Here is a 24,575-nt window from a genome sequence, read left to right on the forward strand (position 1 = left end):
CGTAGGAGTCCGAGCGGAGCCGTTCTGTAGCTGATGTCGGAGGCGGAGCCCGGCTCCCGTAGGAGTCCGAGCGGAGCCGTTCTGTAGCTGATGTCGGAGGCGGAGCCCGGCTCCCGTAGGAGTCCGGGCGGAGCCGTTCTGTAGCTGATGTCGGAGGTGGAGCCCGGCTCCCGTAGGAGTCCGGACGGAGCTGTTCTGTAGCTGATGTCGGAGGCGGAGTCCGGCTCCCGTAGGAGTCCGGGCGGAGCCGTTCTGTAGTTGATTCCGCTGAGGATTTCGGCTGTGGGTATTTTATACCCAACAAGTCCATAGTTTATTATTTCATTCACAGAATCTCAGTTTTCATTCGCTCCGGATCTCGGTCTTCCTCTTCCCTGTTAAATCCCAAATTTTTTCGTCTGTTCTCCGATCTCCACTCTCCACGAAATTTTTTTTTCCAAATTTATTCAGATCTCGATTCTTCGGTCGACGTCTCCCTCAAGCTTTCTCCGATTCTCTCTGTCTCAGCATCTCCCTCAATCTTTCTCTTCATCTCGGCGTCTCTCTCTCAAGTATGAACTCCTCCCCAACGTCCTCCTCCCCACCATCCTCCTCCAACTCCACTGTCGTGGCCTCCTCGCATCTGCCACGATTAGTCTACTGTGCCTGCGGCGGCCCCTTCGCCTTCGTGGCCTTCCGTCGCTGTCGTGGGCCGACACATCCCTACCGCCGATGTCTGATCCATGCATATGCAACTCCCTACCCCATCACCGTAGGCAACCCCCCTACCCCCCTCGGGGCTCCACCTTCCTCCCCCATTGCCGCAGGCAACCCTGCCCCCCTCCTCCTCCACCATCGGAGATCGATGCCCTCACGCCCCCATCCAACTCCTCCGCCTTCCTCTTCCTCTGCTCGGACACACCCCCTTGGGGCTCCACCTTCCTCCTCCTCTACCCTCGGATGCCCCTCCCTCTCCTGACGATACCCGCCGCTTGTGATCCTCCGATTCCGACTGCCACTTCCTCGGCTTCGTCGCTGCCCTCTCCCACTCCATTTATGGCCGTAAGCTCTTAGATCCGGTTGTAGTAGCCTTTTATTTTTATTTATTTAATTATTTTAGACTTCTAGTTTCCATGTTCTTTCAGACCCGATTGTAGTAGACTTTTAATTTCGTTTATTTTAGACCCACTCCCTCTCCCAAGATATATTTTAGACTTTTAGTTTCTATGTTCTTTTATGTGTCTGAAGATATAGTTTGATATAGGTTTTGTTTCATTTTGTATTTCTAATATAATTAGTTATAATTTATGCTTGTTTATTTTTATTTAATTCTATGTGAAATAGGTTTATGTCTGTGATGGATAGCAATGAAAATACAGTAGAAGTTTCAAGTGCACTTGGTTGTAGTAGTTCGCAACTAGTAGAGCCCTCTAATATAGATAGCTCTAAAACGAGCAAAAAAAGGAGGTCGGAGATATGAAATCATTATTCTGAGGTAGAAAACTAGAAAGACAAGGCTAAATGCAATTATTGCCATGTTATTTTTTCAGCTGATCCTAAAAATGGGACAAGTCATCTTCACAAACATACAAAGAACTGTAAGTCAAAAAAAAATCTGATAAGAGGCAGAAATAGCTAATAGGTAATATAACATCAAAAGATAGTGTTGCATTGAATGAGTTAACTCCTTATTCATTTGATCAAGAGAAAAGCCATGAGGACCTTGCAAGAATGATAATTCTACAAGAGATACCATTTACAACAGTTGAACATCCGGCTTTTTGGATGTTTGTTAGAAATCTTAGACCTGAATTTCATATTGTTTCAAGGACAACATTGGCATTCGATTGCTTGAAAGCATATGAAAGGGAAAAAAGAAGACTATATGAGTTGTTTAAAGCAAATTATGGAAGAATTAGCTTAACATCTGACATGTGGACATCAAATCAGACATTGGGATATATGTGTCTCACTGCACATTACATCACTAATGATTGAAAACTTAAAAAGCATATTATCAATTTTAAGATGGTGCCTTCACCACATACAGGCTTAGTCATTAGTGATTGTATTGCAAGCTGCATTTCATCTTGGAACATTGAAAGAAGGTTAGGTTCAATCACCGTTGATAATTTATCAGCAAATACAGTTGTGGCCATGGAACTTCAAAGATAATTTAGAAGAGACTTACTTTTAGATGGTAGGTTCTTTCATTTGCGCTGTTGTGCATATATTCTTAATTTGATTGTGAATGATGGTTGAAGGCAGTGGAGGGTGCTATTATTAGGATCTGAGAGGCTGTTAAATTTATAAAGTCATCTCAAGCAAGATTGGAAACATTTATGGGAATTGTCAAACAATTAAAAATGAATGGCAAGAAAAGGATATGCATAGATGTACCTACTCGTTGGAATTCTACATATCTCATGCTAAATGATGCTATACAATTCAAAGAAGTGTTTATGCAACTTGAGGCTCGATATCCTAATTTTAAAAATGCACCAACTGAAGAAGATTGGTCTCAAGGCACCATTATTTGCAACTTTTTAAAGGTTTTCCATCACATAACTAAATTGTTTTCACAAACAAAAAATACAACTGCAAATTTATATTTCTATGAGATTTGGAGAATACAAATGCTTCTAATTCAAGAATCTAGGAGTTCAAATGCAGTTGTGATGATGATGACCTTAAAAATGTAAGAAAAATTTGACAAGTATTGAAAAGATTGCTCTCACATTCTTGCTGTCGAGGTTGTTCTTGATCCAAGACATAAGATGAAGCTTATTAAGCATTGCTTTCAGAAAATCTATAGTAACGGTGATCGTGCTTCAATTAAGATCAATAAGGTGCGTGATGTTATTCAAAGTCTTTATGATTATTATACAATTTTGTATGGTGCACATGGCTCTCATGTTCAAGTGGAGGAGATGGTGTCTACATTTCAAGATAGAGGAGATGAGAGTCTTTTCATGAAAGATTATGAAGAATTTATTCAAGAAGAAGAAGTTACTCAACCATCTAAGTCAGAATTAGAGATCTATTTAGAAGAGAAGGTATTTTATGATCTTTAATTTATATATCTGTATTAAAATATAATTCAATATTGCTAATAAAATAACTTACAATGTATTTTTTTAAAAAAACAGGTTCATCCTCTAGGGGATCAAAATTTTGACATTCTAGACTATTGGAGAATTAACGAATCAAAATATCCAATATTGTCTAAGATGGTTCGTGATATATTGGTTATTCCAGTGTCTACTGTTGATCTGAGTCTGCCTTTAGCACTGCTGGAAGGGTTTTGGATGATTTTCGTAGTAGCCTATCCCCTAATACAGTTGAGGCCTTAATATGCACTCAAGATTGGCTTCGAGACACCTTGCCTTATATTGCAGGTTCAATTTTTAAAATATTCATAAACTTTATCATACATTATGGTATTAAAATTTTATAATTTTTACTTTCATTATTTTTTTATACATAGATACAAACTACAAGATTGAAGATTATGAAATAGCTATTATCATTGATGCTGAGGATTAGCTCATACTGGTAATAATTAACTTTATTATTATGTTTATATTGTTAATTTTTATCTTAAAAGTACTTGCATATTTCTTTGCCTTCTATATATTTTTATGTTTTACTTTTCTTTGGTTGTTACAGGTGCTACATCATCTTGGGAGATCTTATTTACAGCTAGAGTGTGGATATCATTCTGATTCACTAATGTTTCTTTTAGTTTATCTTATATTTTCTTAAGCAAGATACTGTATTTTCATGATACTGTGTCTAATTTTGCTATATTGTTACAAGCTGGTGCCACACTCATATTGCTACCGCATTTTATCTAATTTGGTTGTTGAATGCTCAAGTTTAGTTTATGAATGTTTTTTTTTTCTAAAGTAAAAATGAACATTGTAGCTTGATTATTCTAAAGAAAGAAAATTTATTCTAAACCACATCTCTTACTAACTTGCACATATCTAAATAAACCATTTTAACTACTTAGTGTGATATTTAATGATTTTGAAATCATATAATCTTTTCTTGATTCCTGCAAACATCATGACCTTGGAACACCTGGACAATGTTGTCTAGACAATACAAATTGAAGAAGCTTCAACCAGAATGGTGCATAAATCTAACTTCCTATGTCCATCCTCACTTCTTTTCTATATCTTTTTATAGCAACATAGAGGACATGGCACGGGATGGTGGTAGTATTTAGATGCTGAAGAAGAAGTTCTTTTTAGTAAGTGGTTGACATGCATCTTCTCTTTCATTGGTGTCATACAAGATCTAATATGGCATCTACTGCTGTTATTTGCTGTCACAGAGATGCAAATAGAGCTAGGGCAATTATGCATGATTGACAGTGTTGCAACGATATACCGACCCTTATATGACATGATCCAGGTATGTTTTAGCAGATATATTGTAAATTATATAATTTTCTAAATTCTAATCAAGTCTCGGATCTGTGAATTGTAAGGAAATTATAAGTTGGATAAGTGAGACTGTGAGAGGAAAAACAACTTGCAAAAGTGTGAATTTGAGAATTACTCTTCATGGTGAGTGAATCGTGTTATTTTTTTTTATTTCCATTATAGTAACTTCAAGTTTAAACTTTAACGGCCTGAAATTCTTTTTTTTCCCCTACTAAAAAGTGGGAGGTTTTAATACAACCATATGTTTTATAAATTTGAGGAAGAAAGAGCTTTCATTTAATTCAGTTCATATTCATTTCCTACCGAGAAAACGTATAATGCACCTTCTTGGATGATTGGATACTATATTTTGAGAAAAATAATAATCCTTCCCATCTCTATTTTGCTAGTTTTGTTCGGTATGACTGAGACCCTTCCATTCTTCTTTTGAAATTCTAGCAGATCGAAATAGAATTCGAGGACCGATACCGGCGGCTCAGACACCTAAATATGATTGCCTTCTCTTTGGTATGTATTCTGCTTTGGAGTTTTGTTCTGAGACATACTATTTGAGCAAAGCAAATATTTACCAACTCTATGCTTTGTAACAACATATAGATCTCGACGATACTCTGTACCCTTATAGCTCTGGCATAGCAACCGAGTGCTGTAAAAATATTGGAGATGTGCATTCACTTCTCTGAATTTTGTTGATAGTTTCTCTGTATTATGTTTAGAGAGTTTATAGTGGGCACATCTGGCTCACAACTATTGCTATTATGTTCAGATTATATGGTCGATAAGCTAGGGATTGAGGAGAGCAAGATCCCAGACATATGTAATGTACTGTACAAGCACTACGGGACAACCATGGCCGATCTAAGGGTATGATACATAATATTTTCTCCTGTTTTCAATATCTGAAATTACTATTCTGTTTGTTTCCTAATATGTTTTCTGCTATATGTTGCCCAAGCCATTGGCTACAATTTTGATTATGATGATTACCACAGGTAATGAATGCCACATTTTCCATCCTTGTCGGTCACTACATTCGATGCCTATAATTTTGTGATAGTCTATGTTATATTAACCATATATTTTGGTATTCAACAGTTTTGTTCATGGAAGATTACCTTATGACAAGCTGAAGCCAGATCCTGTCTTTAGACATCTTCTCCTGAGCCTGCCAATTCGCAAAGTGGTAAGTTTCTCAAACACTTGCATGGAATGGTAAATTCTCCTATTAAGATTTACTGTAATCTGATGCATGTAGCTTTGGTACTGTAAATAGATTTTCACAAATGCTGATAAGGTCCATGCGGCCAAAGTACTTAGCAAGCTGGGGTTGGAAGACTGTTTTGAAGGAATTATATGCTTTGAGACTCTGAATCCACCAACTGATCTGTCTTCGCCATCCGACGCACCAGCCACAGCAGACGTCTTTGACATCCTCAAGCACTTCTCTCAGCCAGATGCTGGTTCGAGCTACCGAAGATATTCTTGTTTATATTACTGCATCATATACCTTTTATTGATATTCTTGTTTTTTATTTGCCTTTGTGGTCAAGGCAATTAAAGCTGCTACAGATGTAGAGATCGGAGAAGTTTATTTAAGTGGCATCTCAACTATTACATAGGGTTGGTGTTAGTTTTGGCATCAAATTAATTGTATTGATTTCTAATCAATTCATAATTTATCCAGTAGATTATAAAGAAGGTGCAGGATTCTTTTATTTTATTATCTTTATTTATTTTTTTCTGTCTACATGAATAATTTTTTTACTTTATAATGCGCTCTATTTAAAAATTAAACAGGATTGGATCCGAATCGGATCCGATCCGAATCAGATCCGAACCGGACCCGTATTTCATGAATTGGGGTTGGATTATATATAGACCCGATCCGACCCGAATGATCTGATGGGTCAATAAATTTGACCATAGATCCGATCCGATCCGATCCGATTTTTTATCGGGATGGGTATGGATCCAATATCAAAATCCGATCAAGTAACCGGATCGGGTCGGATCACTCAGGATCCGGTCCGGCCCGACCCATTTGCAGGCCTAGATGTTACCTTGTTGAAATAATTAACAATTAGAAATAAGTGGCAAGTAGCTAGACCATAAAAACAACTGGCCACGTCATGACTTGTCAAAATTGGTCTCCCATCGATATTCACCTTCTGTTGCCGGTCCAATTTCATCTAGAAGCTGATCTGAAACTTGGCAGATGCTCATTGTCTTGTACCATTAAAATAACCCCCACCCTGCTCATTATCAGCTACCAGCTCTGTCCCTTTTCCTCTCAAAAGGGGTGGAGAATGCCGTTGACCTTTAATTTGCAGGGGCCAAAAAATGACGGTAGCTAAGGAAGCTAGAAAGCTCTCCTCTTCCTTGGCGGCACTTTCTATACTTTTTGTGCTGCTGCTAAAAATTTATTCATGTCCTTCTCCTGTGTCGGCTCTGAACACCATCACCCATCTTCCAGGATTTCATGGAACCCTGCCCTTCTATTTGGAAACCGGGTGAGCTTTCCATAATTTTAATTGGTGCACGGCTGGTGCTTCGCAATTGTCGAAAAATTTAGGAAAGTTGTGCTTCTACTTTGCGTGTTTTAGATACGTGAAGGTGGATGAAGTGAATGATGCGCAGCTTTTCTACTACTTCATAAAGTCTGAGAGGAAGCCGGAGGAGGACCCTCTAATGGTGTGGCTGACAGGAGGCCCGGGCTGCTCGGCGTTCTCAGGATTGGTGTTTGAGATTGGTAAGGTTCTTTTAGTTTTAGCGATCATGATGCAAGTCGACGAATTCAGTTTAATAGACGTCGTTTTGCTGCTTAGAAGTTTAGTTTACTTTGATAGCCTATTACATTGGTTAAAGTGTTTAAATATGGATTGAACAGCAGGAGGAAGAGACTTGAGGACCATAGGGTCAAGTAAGAAAATTATCAGAATGGAAGTGGGGAATTCAAACCATGTCATGGCTGATGTTGTTACTGTCTGGTCACACTTGGCTCTGTGAACGAGATGGAAGTAATATTAGCCATTAGCAGAAGTCTGAGATGACATGAGGAGTTTTGAGTGTAGCCATATATAAATTCTAGTGTACAGCAGATATATAAATGTTGGGTGGATGTCTGATCAGGACACCACCATCCAAGATCTTTTCAGTACCACGCGATGCAACAGGAAGAAAGAGGAAACAAAACAAAATAATCAAAATACGTGGATCAGCCACAAAATGACTCACCTCTACGGAACATGCAAACTTTACTATGAAAAAGAAAATTTACAAGAGGAGACCTTATCCTCAACCCTTGTACATCCAATTCTCTCTCTAGAAGTTTCCTCTCAAAAGCTCTCTCTCTCTTGAAAGACCCCCTGAACTTCTGAAGTGACTGACGTCCGCTGTCCAGGAGCCCTGCTCCTTCTCTCACAGCAGCCTCACACCTCTCTCTCTTCTTTGGGTCCGTACGGCTCCATACGGCGCGTCTTCAGCAGAAAACCGGATCACCTACTCTCTGTTTCACCGATCAGCCCTATTTAAAGGGCTTAAACTGATTAGAGATGGATTAGGAATCTTTAAGCAAAGACCTCTCTGTTGAGGCACAGGCCTTTTAAAGGCCTCAAACAGGTTTAAACCTAATTAGATTAGGTTTAGGTCTCCTAAACAAGCCAAATCAAGCCCCTGAACCATCGGATCAAGATCGAAAACTCCCTGGGCCATCTGATCGCGATCGGTGCACAGAATAGTACCGTGGACCGGAGAAACGCGTGGGAAATGCCCACGCGGTCCATAGGCCCACCGTGGACTGCCCGATCCATGGTGGACCGGGGTACAGGCCCAGGCAGGGTGCTGGGCTTGGGCCGGCCCGCGCACGCGGGCCTGGGCCGCGCCCGCCTGGGTCGTGCCGCTGGGTCGCGCGTCCCGCCTTGGCCCTGCCTGGGCCGTGCACCACCGCCTGCCAGTCGCACCACCGCCGCTTCGCCGGCTCGCCGCCGGCCGCCGGCGGTCCTCCGTCGCCTCGGGTCTCGTGCTGACTTCAAAAGCTCGTATCTCCTCTATCCGAGCTCGTTTGGGGTGATCTTGATCTCGTTGGACTTCATTTTTCACCACGAACCTCACTGTAGGCTCAATGTGGGCTGAATCTCGAGGCATCAAATTTTAACAATTTTATCTTGACTCGATATTCGGCCTCCTCCAAACTTCGAGAGCTTCTGGATCTCCTTGCCCCATGCCTTGGGGCAATCGCCTGCTGATCATGGATTGGCAAACATGGGAGTCGAGCCAGACTGCTCGATCTCATCTCCATTGTATGCTGTGCTCCTCCTGATCTGAGACCTGCTGGGGCATCATCCTGCGGCAATAGGAATCTCACCTTGCGACGTCGCCTCTCGTCCTCCCGAATCTCCTGTCTCGTGCCCGATCCGCCTCCTGGAGCTCCACCTCACTCTGGGCTCCACCTGGCTCCCGAAGTCCACTCGCATTGGGCTCCCCGCAGGTAATAATGTCCTCTGCTTCCTTTTTCTCCTCCAGCACAATCCTATCGCCGCGTAGCACCCTCAGGATTCCTCCACCAGCTATCATCCTGTAGCCTCTCGAATCCAGTCTGCTAAGTGAGATAAGATTCCGTTTGAAATTGGATATGTATCGGATCTCTCCCAATCTCCTCACTGCACCTCATGTGTCCTTAGCTGACCGTCCAATACCTCTGATCGCACAGCTCGATCCATCCAACAGATATACAGTGCCTCACTGTTCTCCAAGGAGTCAAACTGCTCCTCTCTGTAACATACATGATAGGGGCATGCAGAATCTAATATCCACTGCTGGGAAGAAGTAAATACCTCGTCAGATATCTCCAGGACATCTCCATCTGAATTGCTGCCGGCCGTCGCTACAGCAGCCACTGTCCGATTTTTGAGTTGAGGCAATCTCTGCTAGATGCTCAAACTCTTCACATCGGTAACACCTGATTTTGCTCAAGTCCTTCTGGACTTGGACCGCCCTCGTTGCGATCTCCTGTCGCTTCGTCTACTGCCTCCTGCTCCTCCAGAAGCCACCAAAGCTGAGCTACCGCTACTGAGCTTGAAGCTGAGTTCTCCCTCCTGAGAATCTCGTTCTGGAGTATCGCCGTGGTGACCTCGTCTATCTTGATGGTGCTCTTCCCACTAGAAGAGCAGTCACCAAGGACTCGTACGAAGGGGGAAGCGACGCCAGCAAAACCAGCGCCCTGATCTTCTCCTCAACATTCTCGCCACACTGAGGAGGTCGGTGAGGATCTTCTGGAAGTGGCTTAGATGCTCCTGTATGTTCTGTCCCTCAGTCATCCGCAGTTGGTAGAACTGCCTCCAAAGAAAAAGAGTGTTGGTGAAAGACTTCACCATGTACAACTCCTCGAGCTTCGACTACAACACCGTCGGAGAAGTCTTGCTCAGCACATGGATCACCACCTCATCCATCAGGTACATGCGGATGGTGCTCACCACTTGCATCTGTAGCCGTTTTCAATCCCGCACCTCCATGGTGGTTGGCTTCTCATCGCATAAGAGAGCATCAATCAACTCCTGTTGGATGAGCACGTCCTTCACCCTTGCCTGCCACAAGGAGAAATTGCTCTTACCATCAAACTGTTGATCTCCATCTTGATTGTTCCTATCTTCTCCATCTTCAGTCTTGCTCACCACCGCTGCAATCTGCATCTTGTACCACCTTGCTCTAATACCACTTGTTGGATGGATGTTTGGCAAGACACCATCTCCCAAGACCTTTTCAGTACCACGCGATGCAGCAGGAAGAAAGAGGAAACAAAATAAAACAATCAAAATACGTAGATCAGCCACAAAAGGGCTCGTCTCCACGGGGCATGCAAACTTCACTATGAAAAAAAAATTTACAAGAGGAGACCTCACCCTCAACCCTTGTACACCCAATTCTCTCTCTAGAAGTTTCCCTCTCAAAAGCTCTCTCTCTTGGAAGACCCCCTGAACCCCTGAAGTGATCGGCGTCCGCTGTCCAGGAGCCCTGCTCCTCTCTCACAGCGGCCTCACGCCTCTCTCTCTTCTCTGGGTCTGTACGGCTCCGTACAGCGCATCTTCAGTAGAAAATCGGATCACCTACTCTCTGTTTCACCAATCAGCCCTATTTAAAGGGCTTAAACCTGATTAGAGATAGATTAAGAGTCCTAAATAAAGCCAAATAACCCCCTGGACCGTCGGATCAAGATCGGGACGTCCCTGGGCCCTTCGATCACATTTCGGTCCACAGAATAGTACTGTGGACCATGAGAAATGCGTGGGAAATACCCACATGGTCCACAGGCCCACCCGTGGACCGCCCGGTCCACGGTGGATCGGGTACAGGCCCGACAGGGCGCTGGGCCTGGGCCAGCGCACGTGCGCGGGCCTGGGCCGCACCCGCATGCGGGCCTGCGCACGGGCTGGGCCGCTGTCTAGATCGTGCGTCCCGCCGTTGGCCCCGCCTGGGCATCACGACGCCGCCGCCAGCGGTCCTCCACCGCATCGAGTCTCGTGCTAACTTCAAAAGCTCGTATCTCCTCCATCCGAGCTCCGTTTGGGGTGATTTTGGTCTCGTGGGACTTCGTTTTTCGTCGTGAATCTCGCTGTGGGTTCAATGTGGGCTGAATCTCGAGGTGTCAAATCTGACAATAAATTCTAGTGTATAGCAGATATATCCTTTATGAATTGATCTAGTTAAAATATGCTCGTAAAGCAAAATGTAAGCTGCAAGCCATTAAGTGGTTGTTTTTCAGTGAGATTGTTAAGTCATTGCATCATTGCTCTTTATCCGCAGAGACAATTGAAAGAGTAGAAGGGATCTATTGTCAAGAAAGGTAACTATTGTACGGAAAAAAAAAAAAAAAAAGATGCTGTGATCTGAGTATTATGGATTTGCTTCAAGATTGCTCGATTGTGATTTGGATATTACATGTTTGAAATATGAAAATGATCTTCTTTTAATGGTGCATATTATACAGTCTTCCTCTCAAACCGAGTTTTGTGCACTAAAATACCTTTTTTTTTTTTTTTTCAAAAAACGAATCTTGGTGAAATGCTAAGGTAGCTCTATTATGATCTAGATATTATGGATTTGAAGTATGGGAATAGTCTCTCAATGTTTGGAGCTAATATATCTAACTCTTCTTAAGCCCTACAACGATGGAGTCTCAATCATTTCTCCCTATTGGAAAAAGAAAAAGGAGAAAGATTACAGGATGAGCTTCTATCATTCTGTGGGTTCAGTTGATGTGATCCCTCATATTCAATAGAGACAGTCAGGAAGTGAGGCAGAAACTTGGGTCAGCTTAATTTAGACCTACCTCAACCCCAGCCACACCTTGTGCCAAATTAGGTCAAATATAAGCTCCTTGGAGTGAGCTTGGTTGGAAGCTATTAACCCAATGGTAGATTGGGTCAAGCTTGTGTGGATCATGTTGCCGAGTTGGACGAACTTGAACTTATATAGGAAGGAGCGCTGAAAGGAATCAACTTGAGCACAACTTATAATCCTATAACAAGCTTCCAACAAAGTTACACAGCAGGCACAAACGTTGCTTATGTGACATTCACAAAGAAATTAAGACACAATCTGCGTAGCCAAACCTAACATGACCCAATTTAAATTATCTCATTGGATTTTTTGGTTTTATAAACCTTCGTGGTTCATAAAAGCAAGCTGTTGAGACTGTCACATCCCAAACCCAGCATCCGAATCGGGTATATTATTGCCACATACTCCTAGAACAAGTCCTAAAAAATATACAAGATTCATAAAATTTCTTATAATACCTTAATATCTATAAATAATAATAGTCTACTTTAATAACAATGAACAAAATTTATACAATTACAAATTTAATTTCTTTTTATCATTCGGCTGTATATTAATAATACTCTATCTATTCATTCGCTCATCCGCAGGTCCAAATCATAGCCAATCATGAGCATCCTGTAACTCTGAGAAGAAAAAGAGAAATGAGGGGTTTGAGCTTTACAGCCTGATAAAAATCCACATATCACACTATTATAATAATATAATCTGAAAAAAATAATAAGCAATATAGCATAAAATCTCATATTCAATTTCAAAATATTATAAATATCTACAAAATATATATCAATCATTTGTCTTGTCAAAAGAGATGTGTTATTATATGCCAACAAGTGAAATCTTTTACCAGCATTATTTCATATCTCGTTATTTATTTTTCTTATCATAATTTCAAATTTTTTAATCTTTTTCTTTTCGATTTTGGACTAACCAAGATTATGCCTCAATAGCTTTTTAATCAAAATCCTACACATAAGTCCACGGAGCTGTCCAGGCATAAGCTCCTGATAGACTATCCTAAGTATAAGCTTCCAAAGGCTGTCTCAAGCATAAGCTCCTATAGACTGTCTCAAACATAAACTTCTGACTGACTGTCCACATGACGAGACTAGTCCAAACCATATTTTTCTTATCCAATTATTTAGGTTGCTTTCATCATATCAATTTTTAGTTTACAGTTGACCAATTTAAGTATATTATATCCACATGCTTGTACAATCATTGATATATATATAATATATAATAAAAAAAAAAAAAAAAATATATATATATATATATAGTCCACACATAAGGTATTCATACTAAAAATTAATAAATAATGATATCTCAAATACGATAAATCTATCAACATGAGTTTTTAATAATATAAAATCAATGTACAAATCTAACAATAAAAAATATATATATATAATGATAATCATGTACAGAAATTTTTTTCTCTATCAATGATTGATCAAACACAGCAATCAATAAATTTTTTAATTTAAATTTCAAAAATAAGATATTTCACTCGACATCTTATGCAAACAGTCACATATTTACATGATCAAGATCAACATAAAAATTATATATAAAAAAATTATGAATAAACATTTTAATAAAATAAATCTAGAATCTCTTCTAGGATCAATGAAGATTGAGATTATTTAAGTATCTGGATCCTCACTGATCTGTAAGACTTTAGAAAGAGAAATTCATGAAGAGAAAAAAAAATTAGCAAGAGAAAGTAGAGAGTGGAGCTTATGGAGAGAAAAAATAGTGAAAGAAGCTCATTAATTTATAATTTTAATTAAACTTACCCATATCTTTTAGTCTAAAAAATTATTTTTTTATATATTTAAATTAATATTTTAAAATAAATTAAATAAATTAAATTAAATATCGTAGATGTTCTATCGGAGCTCACTGTGGTCCATACCATCGTCTCTAAATTTTAAATTCTAAAATTTTTCTTTTTTTTGAATTTCTCATAAATAATTAAATAAATAATTAACTAATTAAATATCATAACTTAGAAAAGAGAGAGAAGAAGCCTCTCTCCTCTTTTTTCCTTCCCAAAACAGGGGGTTTATTTCCCCTTTTCTCCCTCTCCTACGCGCGGTCGTGGAAGACCGGGCCGGGCACCCATGGCGGCGAGCCCGACCAGCAAACCCTTTTGGCGGCGGTGGCGGTGGCGATGACCCTCGGTAGTCCAAGCATGGCCGGCAATGGTGACCGGTGCTGGAGGGAAAGAGGAAGAAAAGAAAACAGGGGGGAATCTCGGTTTCTCAGAAATCCGGCGACTTATCAGACCAAATCCAGTGATGGCCAGGCTAGGAAAAGGAGGATGAGAAGGAGAGAACCTCACCACGGTTCGGCGACACCCACGGTGAGAGATCCGGCGACCTCTTCGGTGAAATCCCAAGAAAAGAACTCAATGAACAGACCCAAACTGGCGGCAATTTTCCAAGGAATCGGTGGCGGTTTCTTGAGGAATTCGTGAGGAAATTCAAGGGAGGAGAAGAGCCCTTTTACAGATGGATTTTTAGGGATTTAATTCAAGTTTTTGAAAGCCCCAAGCATCCTTTTCCCCAGCCAAAGTCGGAGAAGAGGAAGACTCCCATCGGGAGTCTTCCTTCTCCCAGCCTCTCGTGCACAACGTGTGAGGTTTTTGGATTTTTTTTTTTTTTAGGGGGGGGGCGGGTTATTACAGAGACAAAGCATTTTCCTCTCTCCTTCTTCTTCTTTTTTTTTTTTTTTTTTTGAGTGAAAGGGAAGCAGAAAGTTTGTCACCTGGCTTTTATTGCTAAAATATTTACACAAAAGAGAGTGAAGTAAAACAGAATACAAGGAGAAAAATATTCACACGAGAGAGTGGAGGGAAATAGAGTACAATACAAAGAAAGAAAATAGAGAATCCAGATTGTGATAAGCGCAACTATTGATTACCCCGGGGATTTAAAAAAAAAAGATGAAGTAGAGATCACTTATAGTAATAATTTAATAGTCACGCTTCAGCGGACGCTTGCAGCCACGGGACTATAGCAGGGGATCGCAATTTTTTCGGAGAGTTCCAAAGGATGTTATGTCCTGCCAAATTAGTCATGGTATATAGGTTCTTTGACATATAGAAGTCTGACAGGATTTTTTGTAAAACAGAGAAGCATTTACCTCTTACTTGAACAATGCTTCATTTCTATGTATTTGTAGAACCACGCACTTGTTTTTTAAATAAGCCAGTGTTTGGTTCGAAGGTAGGGATCCTCTGCATTTAGGGCAAACAGGGGGTGGTTTGATATTGAAGGAGTCTTGTATTATACAAGGATCGACTAATGCTCGATCATGGATCATCCTGCAAGGAATGAGTCTCCGATCATGTCGCATAATACCTGCATAAGCTGCAATGGGTCATCAACTCTGCAATGTAAGCATTAGAGGATTGATGCCATTTGAACCTGTCTCTATTCTTGCAGGCCCTCTAAAATTTGACGTTGCCGGGTACACTGAAGGCCTGCCAACCTTGGTCTACAACCCATATTCTTGGACTAAGGTCTGATCTCATTCCCTCTCTCTCTCCCCCTCTCTCTTTCTCTGAGCTCTGGTGGGTCTTCAGGTGTGCAGCATCATCTTTCTCGATTCGCCGGTGGGAACTGGATTCTCCTATTCGAGTGTGGAGGAAAGCTACGAGACGGGGGACACCAAAGCGGCCCGACAAGTCCACACTTTCCTTAGAAAGGTGGGAGCTTTCGCTATTTCTTTCTGTTTATTGAATTCGGATGTTTAAGATGTTCAGGAGGAGATTAGTCCGATCGATTTACGAGCAGCCGAGTTGTCATGCAGTGGCTTATTGATCACCTGGAGTTCCTTTCCAATCCACTCTACATCGGTGGAGATTCGTATTCTGGTATTGTTGTGCCTGTTGTTGCTCAAGAAATAGCAAAAGGTAATTTCTTGAAAACCATTGTTTATTGGACGATCGATAATTCTCTAAAATCAGATGTGATAACAATTCAACAGTCTCTGTTATAACATTGGTAATCAAAAGATACCATGATTATTAGGAGGGAAGAAAGCTTCCACTTCTTACTAACAAGAATGGCGGCATGCATTCAATATTGCATTAAATCATTTGTCCATGTTTATAGTTTCTTTGAGGTTTTCTGAACATAAATGCAAAGGGGCTTGAAGAACAATGCCCAGATATTGAATAGTGGAAACTAATTAGCGCATAATGTGGATAATTTATGATGGCCGACAATTTAAGAATTACTAAGCAGGTCATATTTAATCATGGATATCGTAATTTTTTAAAGCTCTCTCTCTCTCTCTCTCTCTCTCTCTTGCTCTCTTCATTTTTTTGAGTCAGAAGGAGACTAATGTGCATTAGCAACATTAGTCACCAGTTTTATTAAGCTGAATAAAACGTATGTACAAGAGTAACGATAATTACAAGAGGTGAAGGAACTGCAGCAGGAACAAAAGAAGAGAAAAGAAGTTTTTGCAGTCCAGGAGTACAGGTGAGGTTTAGACAGGAGGCACAGACAGAATATACAGAACTTTGAATTTTTCAGAATTCTTCCTGAAGTACTGTTCCCCTGATAAATTTGATGTATTCATACATTCATATGCCTTTATGCCTTTAAGGTTTGTGATGTTACAGGTGCTCAAGATGGAGATGAACTGCTTTACAATCTCAAGGTTGGTGGACCTTACCAAAAAATATACCTAAGTGTTTGTGCACTCATAAACAAAATATAATTGACTTCTTCCTCTATATCTTTCCTGATAAATTGGCAACATCAGTTAGATTTTCTTTGCCTTATCAGAAAGTATAAGAACTGCAGTCTATGAAAGCAATAATGAACGGTGACTGGTTCAGGACCAAGCTGCATATATAGCTGTTTGGATGTTCTCTGGAAATTAAATGCACAAATTATTCACAAATTAACATCCAATAGTGCATACTTTATTAATTCTCTCTTGCTCGCTTTACATACATGGCCAAGTTGAGTCATCCAGGACTAAAATAACATTGAGATAATAGAAAAGCTTATTTTAATAAAAATCTGAATGACTGTTGGGAGAAAGATCCATACTCTTCATCGTCACTGCTGATAGAGAATGTCTATGATAGTTAAATCTAACTGCATTTTGACCTTAAACTGCATGTTATTTCCATCATGGTATACAGAAGAAACCTTTCACCAACGATCATGAAGGGGCAGTTCATTTTGACCACTAAAGGACCACCTTTTTGTTGACATGTGGTGTTTTCCACTTTTTCTAATAATAAGATATTGCACAGCAAAGTAGCTCATTATTTCTTTCTTGTACGATATGGACCAATCCACCGCAGATAAGACATAACGACTATCAGTACTGCAACATAATCATGGTTTGTTGAAGCAAAGAAGTGGTCTTTATGTGAACTTTAAAATATAACAGTAAAATGTCATCATCACATTATTCTGGAATTTCCATTAGTAACATATGTAAAAAATTTTTGGTGAGCTGGTTCCAATCTGAATGATCCACAGGGGCATGACCACTAACAAAAATCACAATTTTGTTTCATGTTCTTGTACAGGGATCATTGTTACACACTGTAGGCCTTTCTTTTCTTCTGCGGCTGTTCTTGATTTTGTTTTTTCTTTACATACCATTTTGCTTGCTGATCTTGAGATCTTCTCTGCCATAAGAAGCAAAAAAAAATATTCGCGTCTATTTCCTGTGCCTGTAATCTTGCTTATGTACAACTTATCTTTACGTGCTTGTAAACTTTTTTTCTGGATATGGTTCCAGGGTTATCTGGTTGGCAACCCAGTAACAGATGAGAAGTTTGATAATGGGGCATTTGTCCCATATGCTCATGGGATGGGACTTATATCTGACGAACTTTATGAGGTGAAAAAATTTATCAAAACATTTTCCTAGATTATGTCAAACCCTTTATGCTTTCCTTGCGAACACTTGACATCATCAACAACTTGAGGAATCAGAATCCATGTTAAGGAATCCATTGCTGAGGTTTGTCAGATGCATCAAACAAAGCGTTCCTTTTTTTTTTTTTTTAAATAATGATTAGCATTAGATTGGAGATGAAAAGAAACCATAGGATATATGTTGGAAGGCAAATATGACATCATAGAAATTGTTCAATAAATAGATAAACCTCTTTTGCAAGATATCTGATGATGGTCTCTCTTGGACCATGGCTGTAGATGTGTCTGTTAGTTATATAATTGATTTTCATTAAATTCTTTCGTTTATATCAATTCTAGCTAATCTACAATTTATTGATAATTTATAGTAAAATTCTTTTATTATTTTAAGTTTGATTTACAGAATTCTAAGCATCATGCTGACCTTAGATAGTCCAAGTAGCATTCAGAAAGCAACCACTAAAAGGGCACCATGATTGTTGCATATGAATTGTATCATAGATATTGCTATTTTGAAGTTGGCTAAACATCCCAGCTTCGCCATAGCAATCATTGTAATTTGGGAAGACTTTTGTCGCAGATATTTTATAGTATCCAAGCCTAATGCTATTGAGTTTTTTACACTATGATTTCTTATTATGAAGAACTGTATTTGTATTACTTAGTTTTGGGAGAAAGCATATAATATTTAATTCTGTATTATTTCTTTCTTTCAGTCAACCAAGAAAAGTTGTGGAGGAGAATATGCTAGTCCTACAAATGAACAATGTGCAAGTCATCTGCAGTCTATAAATAAGGTTGGTGTGCTATTCACTTTTAAAGCTAAAACATCTGTTTTGACCTCTTTAACTGGAAAAAGGTTCTTGGATACATGCAGTGTATTGAGGGAATAAACACACCCCAAATTTTGGAGCCGGTATGCTTTTTTGTGAGCCCAAAGCCCAGCATAGTTGCTGCATATAGCAGGAGATTGCTTAAAGAGGATATTAAAGAATTTCCTTTATTAAAAGCTGACCTTCCTTTGGAGTGTAGAGTAAATCCCCACCCCTCCAACACAAACTAACACATGCACCAACACTTTCAGATGCTATCAAGTGTTGTAATATGCATTTTCTAAATTCATCTATCAATGTGCGCAAATGCATTAGCATCTTAAAATGCATTTAGACTTTTGAAGCTACTTCTTATCACTGCACTCAGGTTGAAACTTGATCCTTGTTTGAAACTTAAATTTAGAATCTTGCTATGTTATTAGTTCATATGGTTTGCTTATGGCCCGTCAAGTAATATCTTACACCTAATTTATCTTCATGTTTGAGTGCTTGTACATGCATCTATGTTGGTTCATGTGTAACATAACTGCTGATGTTTATGCATTTATGTGTGCTTGGTTGTGCATTCTGATATGTGCAGCACGTTCAGCTGTGCAGGTGTTTATCTCCATACAAATGTGTATGTGCTTGTTAATTAGTGCAAACAGACCTCCACATATGCACTTAGATTTGCTCCTATTTGCTTTTATACATGCTAAATCATGTAAAGATTGCCCACTTGCATAAAATTTGAAATTGTTATAATGCATTTCTTGGACAAGAAATCTCACTGTTTCTAGCCATGTATTTTGTTATAGAGTTCTGGATACTTGCTCTCCTACTTCTGGGCAAACAATGATACTGTTAGAGAGGTTCTCAATATTCATAAGGTATTATAAGTACTATACCTGATTATCTTCACTTCTGAGCTGTTTTTTTTCTTATGTAGTGAGAATAGTGTAAGTAACATGGAATCTCATGGCACATGTTATGGATATCTGCTACACAAATTTAACATTTTAAGGGTAGTAATAAGACAGTTTGCCAAAGTTATTCATGGGATATTTCTGCATTGTAATGTTGAAACGTACTTGATCTGTGTACTAATCCTTCCATTTTAAAAAGGATATTGTTGCGTAGAAGTCTGTCAAATGTACTTGATCTGTGTGCTAATCCTTCCATTTTAAAAAGAATATTGTCACATTGAAGTCTGTCAAATATGCTTGGTCCGTGCATCAATCCTTTCATTTATAAAGAATTTCTTAACAATCCCTGAAAAGATATGGTCCACTACATAGAGTCCTTGATGTCCTGTTAACCACAGATAGGGATGGCAACGGATAGGGTTTGGGTAGGGTATTGTACTATCCATCCTCAAATCCGAATTTAATACCCTATATCCAAATCCTATCCGATATCCGATCGGATAAGAAAAGAAATATCTATCCCTATACCCAATAGGTTCGGGGATACCCACGTGTAACTCATTTCTCCATATCCAACCCATACCCGTCCTATACCTATTCCGTACCTAAAAAAATAAACAACTAAAATAATTTTATGCATATTATCAACCAAAATAGAATTATCAATTCAACATAGAACATAATTTATAAGTCCAGATTTATAGAAATCAAACATAGAAAAAAAATTACAATTCAACACAGAACAAAACCATTAAGTCCATTATTTTATCCATGAAAATTCAGTATAGTGTTAAAAAAGTAGGGAACTTGAATACCAAACTTTCAAATAATTCTACGAAGTGACAACTGCAACTCCACAAGTTACTTAGCTGCAATATGTGATGAGAATATTTTACTTTCAATTTTTTACTTTAGAACCAAAGCTACTAATTACTTTTATTATAAAATATATGTTGATGATTATATAGTGTAGAAATAGTTATTTATTAGATTCAATTACTTTATTGGCTTGGTTGACATACACTTGACGTGTTTTTTATTTTAAACTTAATTTTTATGGGATGAATTGGAATTGTCTATTTGAAGATAAAACCATAATGAAGAAAAAAAAATAATAATAATAATAATTATTATTATTATTGATATTTTGAATAAATTTGTATTCCTCATTTTATAAAGATGGAAGGGTATTATTTTTAAATAAAACAAGACTACCTCTATTAGGACTATTTCAAAAAGACAAAGAATTCAAAATTATAATATTTTTAAGATATAAAAATATTAATTTTCTTATTCTATAATAAAAAATATTAAGTAAAAAAGAAGCTTAAGATACTAAAAGATAATGAGAATGAAGAAAAAAATATACAAATACAATTCAATAATTGATGAAACTAATATAATTGTCACATTAACTAGAAATTGAATATATATATATATATATATATATATATAGAGAGAGAGAGAGAGAGAGAGTGAGTGAGAGATTATATATATATATATATTCAGGTATTATCCATACCTGTAGATTCGGATCGGGTTTGGGTAGAAAATAGCACTATCCATACCCATGCTACAGTTTTTGAATTTTTTCCAAACCCGAACCCAAATCCGGTCAAACCCTATTTTTCGGGTTTGACCGGGTTTGGGTAGGGTGCATACCCATCGGATCGGATCAATTTTACAATCTCTAACCACAGATAGAGCAGACATTTGTAGAATATCCGCTAATTGATGTTTTAATTATTAGCTGTCCAAAATATCTCGACCATGTTAATCTTAAATTATGTACATCTTTTTGCAATAAGTCCCTAAAATCATTGTGACTGGCATATTGATGGTTGTGATTTAATGTAGAAGCTGTCTGGAGCAATGAAGGATGAGAGACAGTTACAACTTAATTTCATATTAATCCCTCAATTCTTTTTTCATTTTTTCTTTATATTTTGTGGAAGGGGTGTGATGGAGGAAATAGTGGGGTGAGAGAAACTCTAGGCCTAAAATCCTGAAACCTAAGGAATAACTTAATTTCATATTCTTCCTTATCCCCCATGGTAGTCAAAAGCATGTAAGTCATATTACAACTCAGGTAACCCTTAATCACAAAAAGTGGTTAAACTAGGCAAGGACTTGCATATGTGTTGACAGGTATAACTTTTAGAGACTAATATGCAATTTTGAAGAATTTGAGAATTGATAAGCAAATATAATAGGATTTCAGGGTTCATTTGCTTGAATAGTGTTGCATTAGGGGCTACCAGCATAATATATTATCTTCACCAATCAGATAAATATGTTCTGTTTTTGAATTACCAAAGGATGTGTCTGAATTCTTTGTCGAGGAACTGAATAAGATTAAACTATATACTAGTATGGAAACCAGTCGTTTAGGTTATGATGCAGCATCAGTAAATCAATTTTCTCTTAGTAGTTATGAGAATACAAGAAATACATATGATATAGAGCTCTTTCTTTTTAGAAGCACATTTTAATATTTGCTTGCATGCTAGCACAACGATTCCCTTCAATAGTCTCAGTCAAATGCTGCTTCTTTGTGAGTTACCATAGAATATCATTCTTTTATTTGTTACATAGCTTTGCTCATGGTGTTATAATTCAACAAAGCAAATTAAAATTTATTCTAGTTGGGATACAAGTGATGTAAATGGAGTGAAGGTGCATATTTTTGATGATGCCAAACAGGGGACAGTGCAACATTGGCAGAGATGCAACTATGGCCTACCTTATGCACACGATATCCCAAGTTCCCTAAAGTTTCATCTAAATCTGACCAGCAGAGGCTACCGAGCATTGGTATACAGGTGAAGTCCCTACACCTTTTGCATTAGACATTTTAATTTTACCTGCTATACTAAATTTTTATTTTTCCATGCCAAAATGTTGTTATTGATGCTGCTTATCTTGTTCAGTGGTGATCATGACTTGGCTGTACCCTTTGTGGGCACGCAAGCATGGATTAGATCTCTCAACTTCTCCATCATGGATGACTGGCGGCCATGGTCTGCAGATGGGCAAGTTGCAGGGTGATCTCTTGTTGCACAATTCATCTAAAAGACTAACCAATTTCATTAGGGAGCTTCACATTGTAGTTTTTAAAACATGCCATTATAATTCTGACGTTCACTTCTCAGGTTCACGAGAACTTACTCAAATAACCTAACATTTGCAACTGTGAAGGTAAACAGAAATTTGCCTCCCGATAGTAGGAGATCATATGGGACTTTATTCATATAATGAAGTTTTATCCACCGTTTTTTTCTTGTCCTTGCAGGGTGGGGGACACACAGCTCCAGAATACCGGCCAAAAGAATGTTGGTTATGCTTCAAAGGTGGCTATCTGGTGCCCCTCTGTAACATGATTATCCTCCATGAGTTGTGAATATTGGCCCCAAAATCAGTAGCCCGATTGTAATCTGCCGAAGCCAGAGAACGCTTGGGGTCCACTGATGTCCTCTATGATAAAATGTACTTACAAGAAGTCCAAGAATTGGAGAGAAGAGCTACCAATATTTCAGAGTAATTTATCTTCAAAATTATAAACCCATGTGTACACCAACTTTGTTGCATGTCCGTTGTTTTTTAAAGGAAGGCTGCTAACCAAGGATTGTGGAACCGTCTTAAACTATCTAGTTCGGAGCGTACTGAATCATATTAGTGGCGGATCGGGATGGTTTTGATAATCGAAATGAGAAATTGGTAAAAGAGGGAGAGGCAGAGAAGGAAATAGAGAAAGGGAGAGAGAGAGAGTGAGGAGGGAGGGGAGAGAATGAGAGGGGGGATGGGGGAGAAGAAGAGAGTGTTTGATGGTCCTCAGAGGGCTGTCAAAGTCATGGCACCTTAACTATAGCCGTATGATAGCTCCATGGATTCTCTTCATCGCTTGTAAGTTATAAAATCTTCGTAATGCTATAGGGTATCTTAGACATTTCCTTGTCTGCCTTCTCAGCTACCTCAAAGTTGGTACGAATGTGGTATTTAGGACTCCAACTGAGTTCATCTATTCATCTGAGCAATTTGGTAGGCTGTTTGTTATTCATTTTGGTAGTAGTCGAGCTCAATCAAGAAATTTCAATTCTCTTTTTTCTCTGCAGGAAGAGAGTGAGTCACTGCATGTGCACGTCATGCGCTTCAATGCTGTCATGCTAGAAATGTGTGATTTCGATGAGTTAGTGGTAATATTAGCGTTCAAGTGAGAGCTACAGAATAAGTATCTCATCTTCTCTCTTGACAAGATTTTTTCAAGGGATTATATCGATCTACTGATTTGAGCTTGAAAGTACATCTAGGTAGAGAAAGTGGGGTGGTGCGGAAGCAGACCGAAGGAAAGAAGATTTTGGAAAGAAGATTTTGGAAAGAAGAGGGATTGGAAAAATCCTAGATGACCTAAGCCGAAGAGGAATCTTGCCAACCACAAAGAGCAACAAATTGAGGAGCCTGCCCGATGGTTCGACAACTACATTCCTTTGTCTGCTCCTCGATCTTAGATTCTGATGGAAATCGAGGGCCAAAAATATCTATGATAGTTTGAACGATTGAAGATCCTTCTGGATAGGAGGACTAGGAGGAAGTACCACTGTTTCCTCCGCACCATGGCCTCAAGGATGAGATCGAGGCTTTTATCTCCTCCAGGAGGAAGTACCACTGTTTCCTCCGCAGCCATGGCCTCAAGGATGAGATCGAGGCTTTTATCTGAAAAGAAAATTTCGGCAAGTATATTTGGGAGTAGTGGAATCAAGCAATCGGTGAGAAAAATAATGGTAACTGACCGATGGTCGGCATCATCAATGCCATCTTCGTCTCCGCTAGTGGTATGGGGGGTAGAAAACCAAATTGAGAAAGAAAAAAAAGAAAGTGTTTGGGAGGCATTGTTTTCTTTTGAATAGTGATTTTCGAGGGAGGTATGCTCTTTGTAATGCCGCAGTTGTAATATTACTGGCGATGCTAAGTCATAATGTAAATAGAATTTTAGTTTATAATAATAGTTCGATTGACATCTTATTTTATGATGCTTTTTGAAGTATAAAATTATCCACCGACCCAAAGGAGGCACGGGCAAAATGATGGCGAGATCAACTTTGAAAAATCCCAAGTGTTCGGCTTGGTAATCGCTGCTTTCAGAAAGCGGCA

General features: G+C 38.9%; 1 protein-coding gene and 2 pseudogenes across 1 annotated transcript; all 3 read left to right on the forward strand.

The window, feature by feature from the left end:
• Positions 1–1,289: 1,289 nt before the first annotated feature.
• LOC109505419 (zinc finger BED domain-containing protein RICESLEEPER 1-like) lies at positions 1,290–3,525 on the forward strand (annotated as a pseudogene).
• A 661-nt stretch (positions 3,526–4,186) lies between these two features.
• LOC105055865 (uncharacterized protein C24B11.05-like) lies at positions 4,187–5,991 on the forward strand (annotated as a pseudogene).
• Positions 5,992–6,718: 727 nt separating this feature from the next.
• LOC105055844 (serine carboxypeptidase-like 1) lies at positions 6,719–22,988 on the forward strand. The gene is given in 15 exon segments (XM_073247400.1): positions 6,719–6,943; positions 7,037–7,182; positions 15,221–15,297; positions 15,361–15,483; positions 15,588–15,690; positions 16,408–16,445; positions 17,550–17,651; positions 18,406–18,486; positions 18,567–18,722; positions 19,320–19,391; positions 22,131–22,249; positions 22,358–22,471; positions 22,580–22,625; positions 22,720–22,756; positions 22,759–22,988. Coding segments are annotated over 15 exon segments (1,428 nt in total). The 5' UTR covers positions 6,719–6,773; the 3' UTR covers positions 22,803–22,988.
• Positions 22,989–24,575: the final 1,587 nt, after the last annotated feature.

The sequence above is a fragment of the Elaeis guineensis genome, chromosome 13 (genome assembly GCF_000442705.2).
Source record: "Elaeis guineensis isolate ETL-2024a chromosome 13, EG11, whole genome shotgun sequence".
In the NCBI taxonomy this organism is placed as follows: Eukaryota; Viridiplantae; Streptophyta; class Magnoliopsida; order Arecales; family Arecaceae; genus Elaeis; species Elaeis guineensis.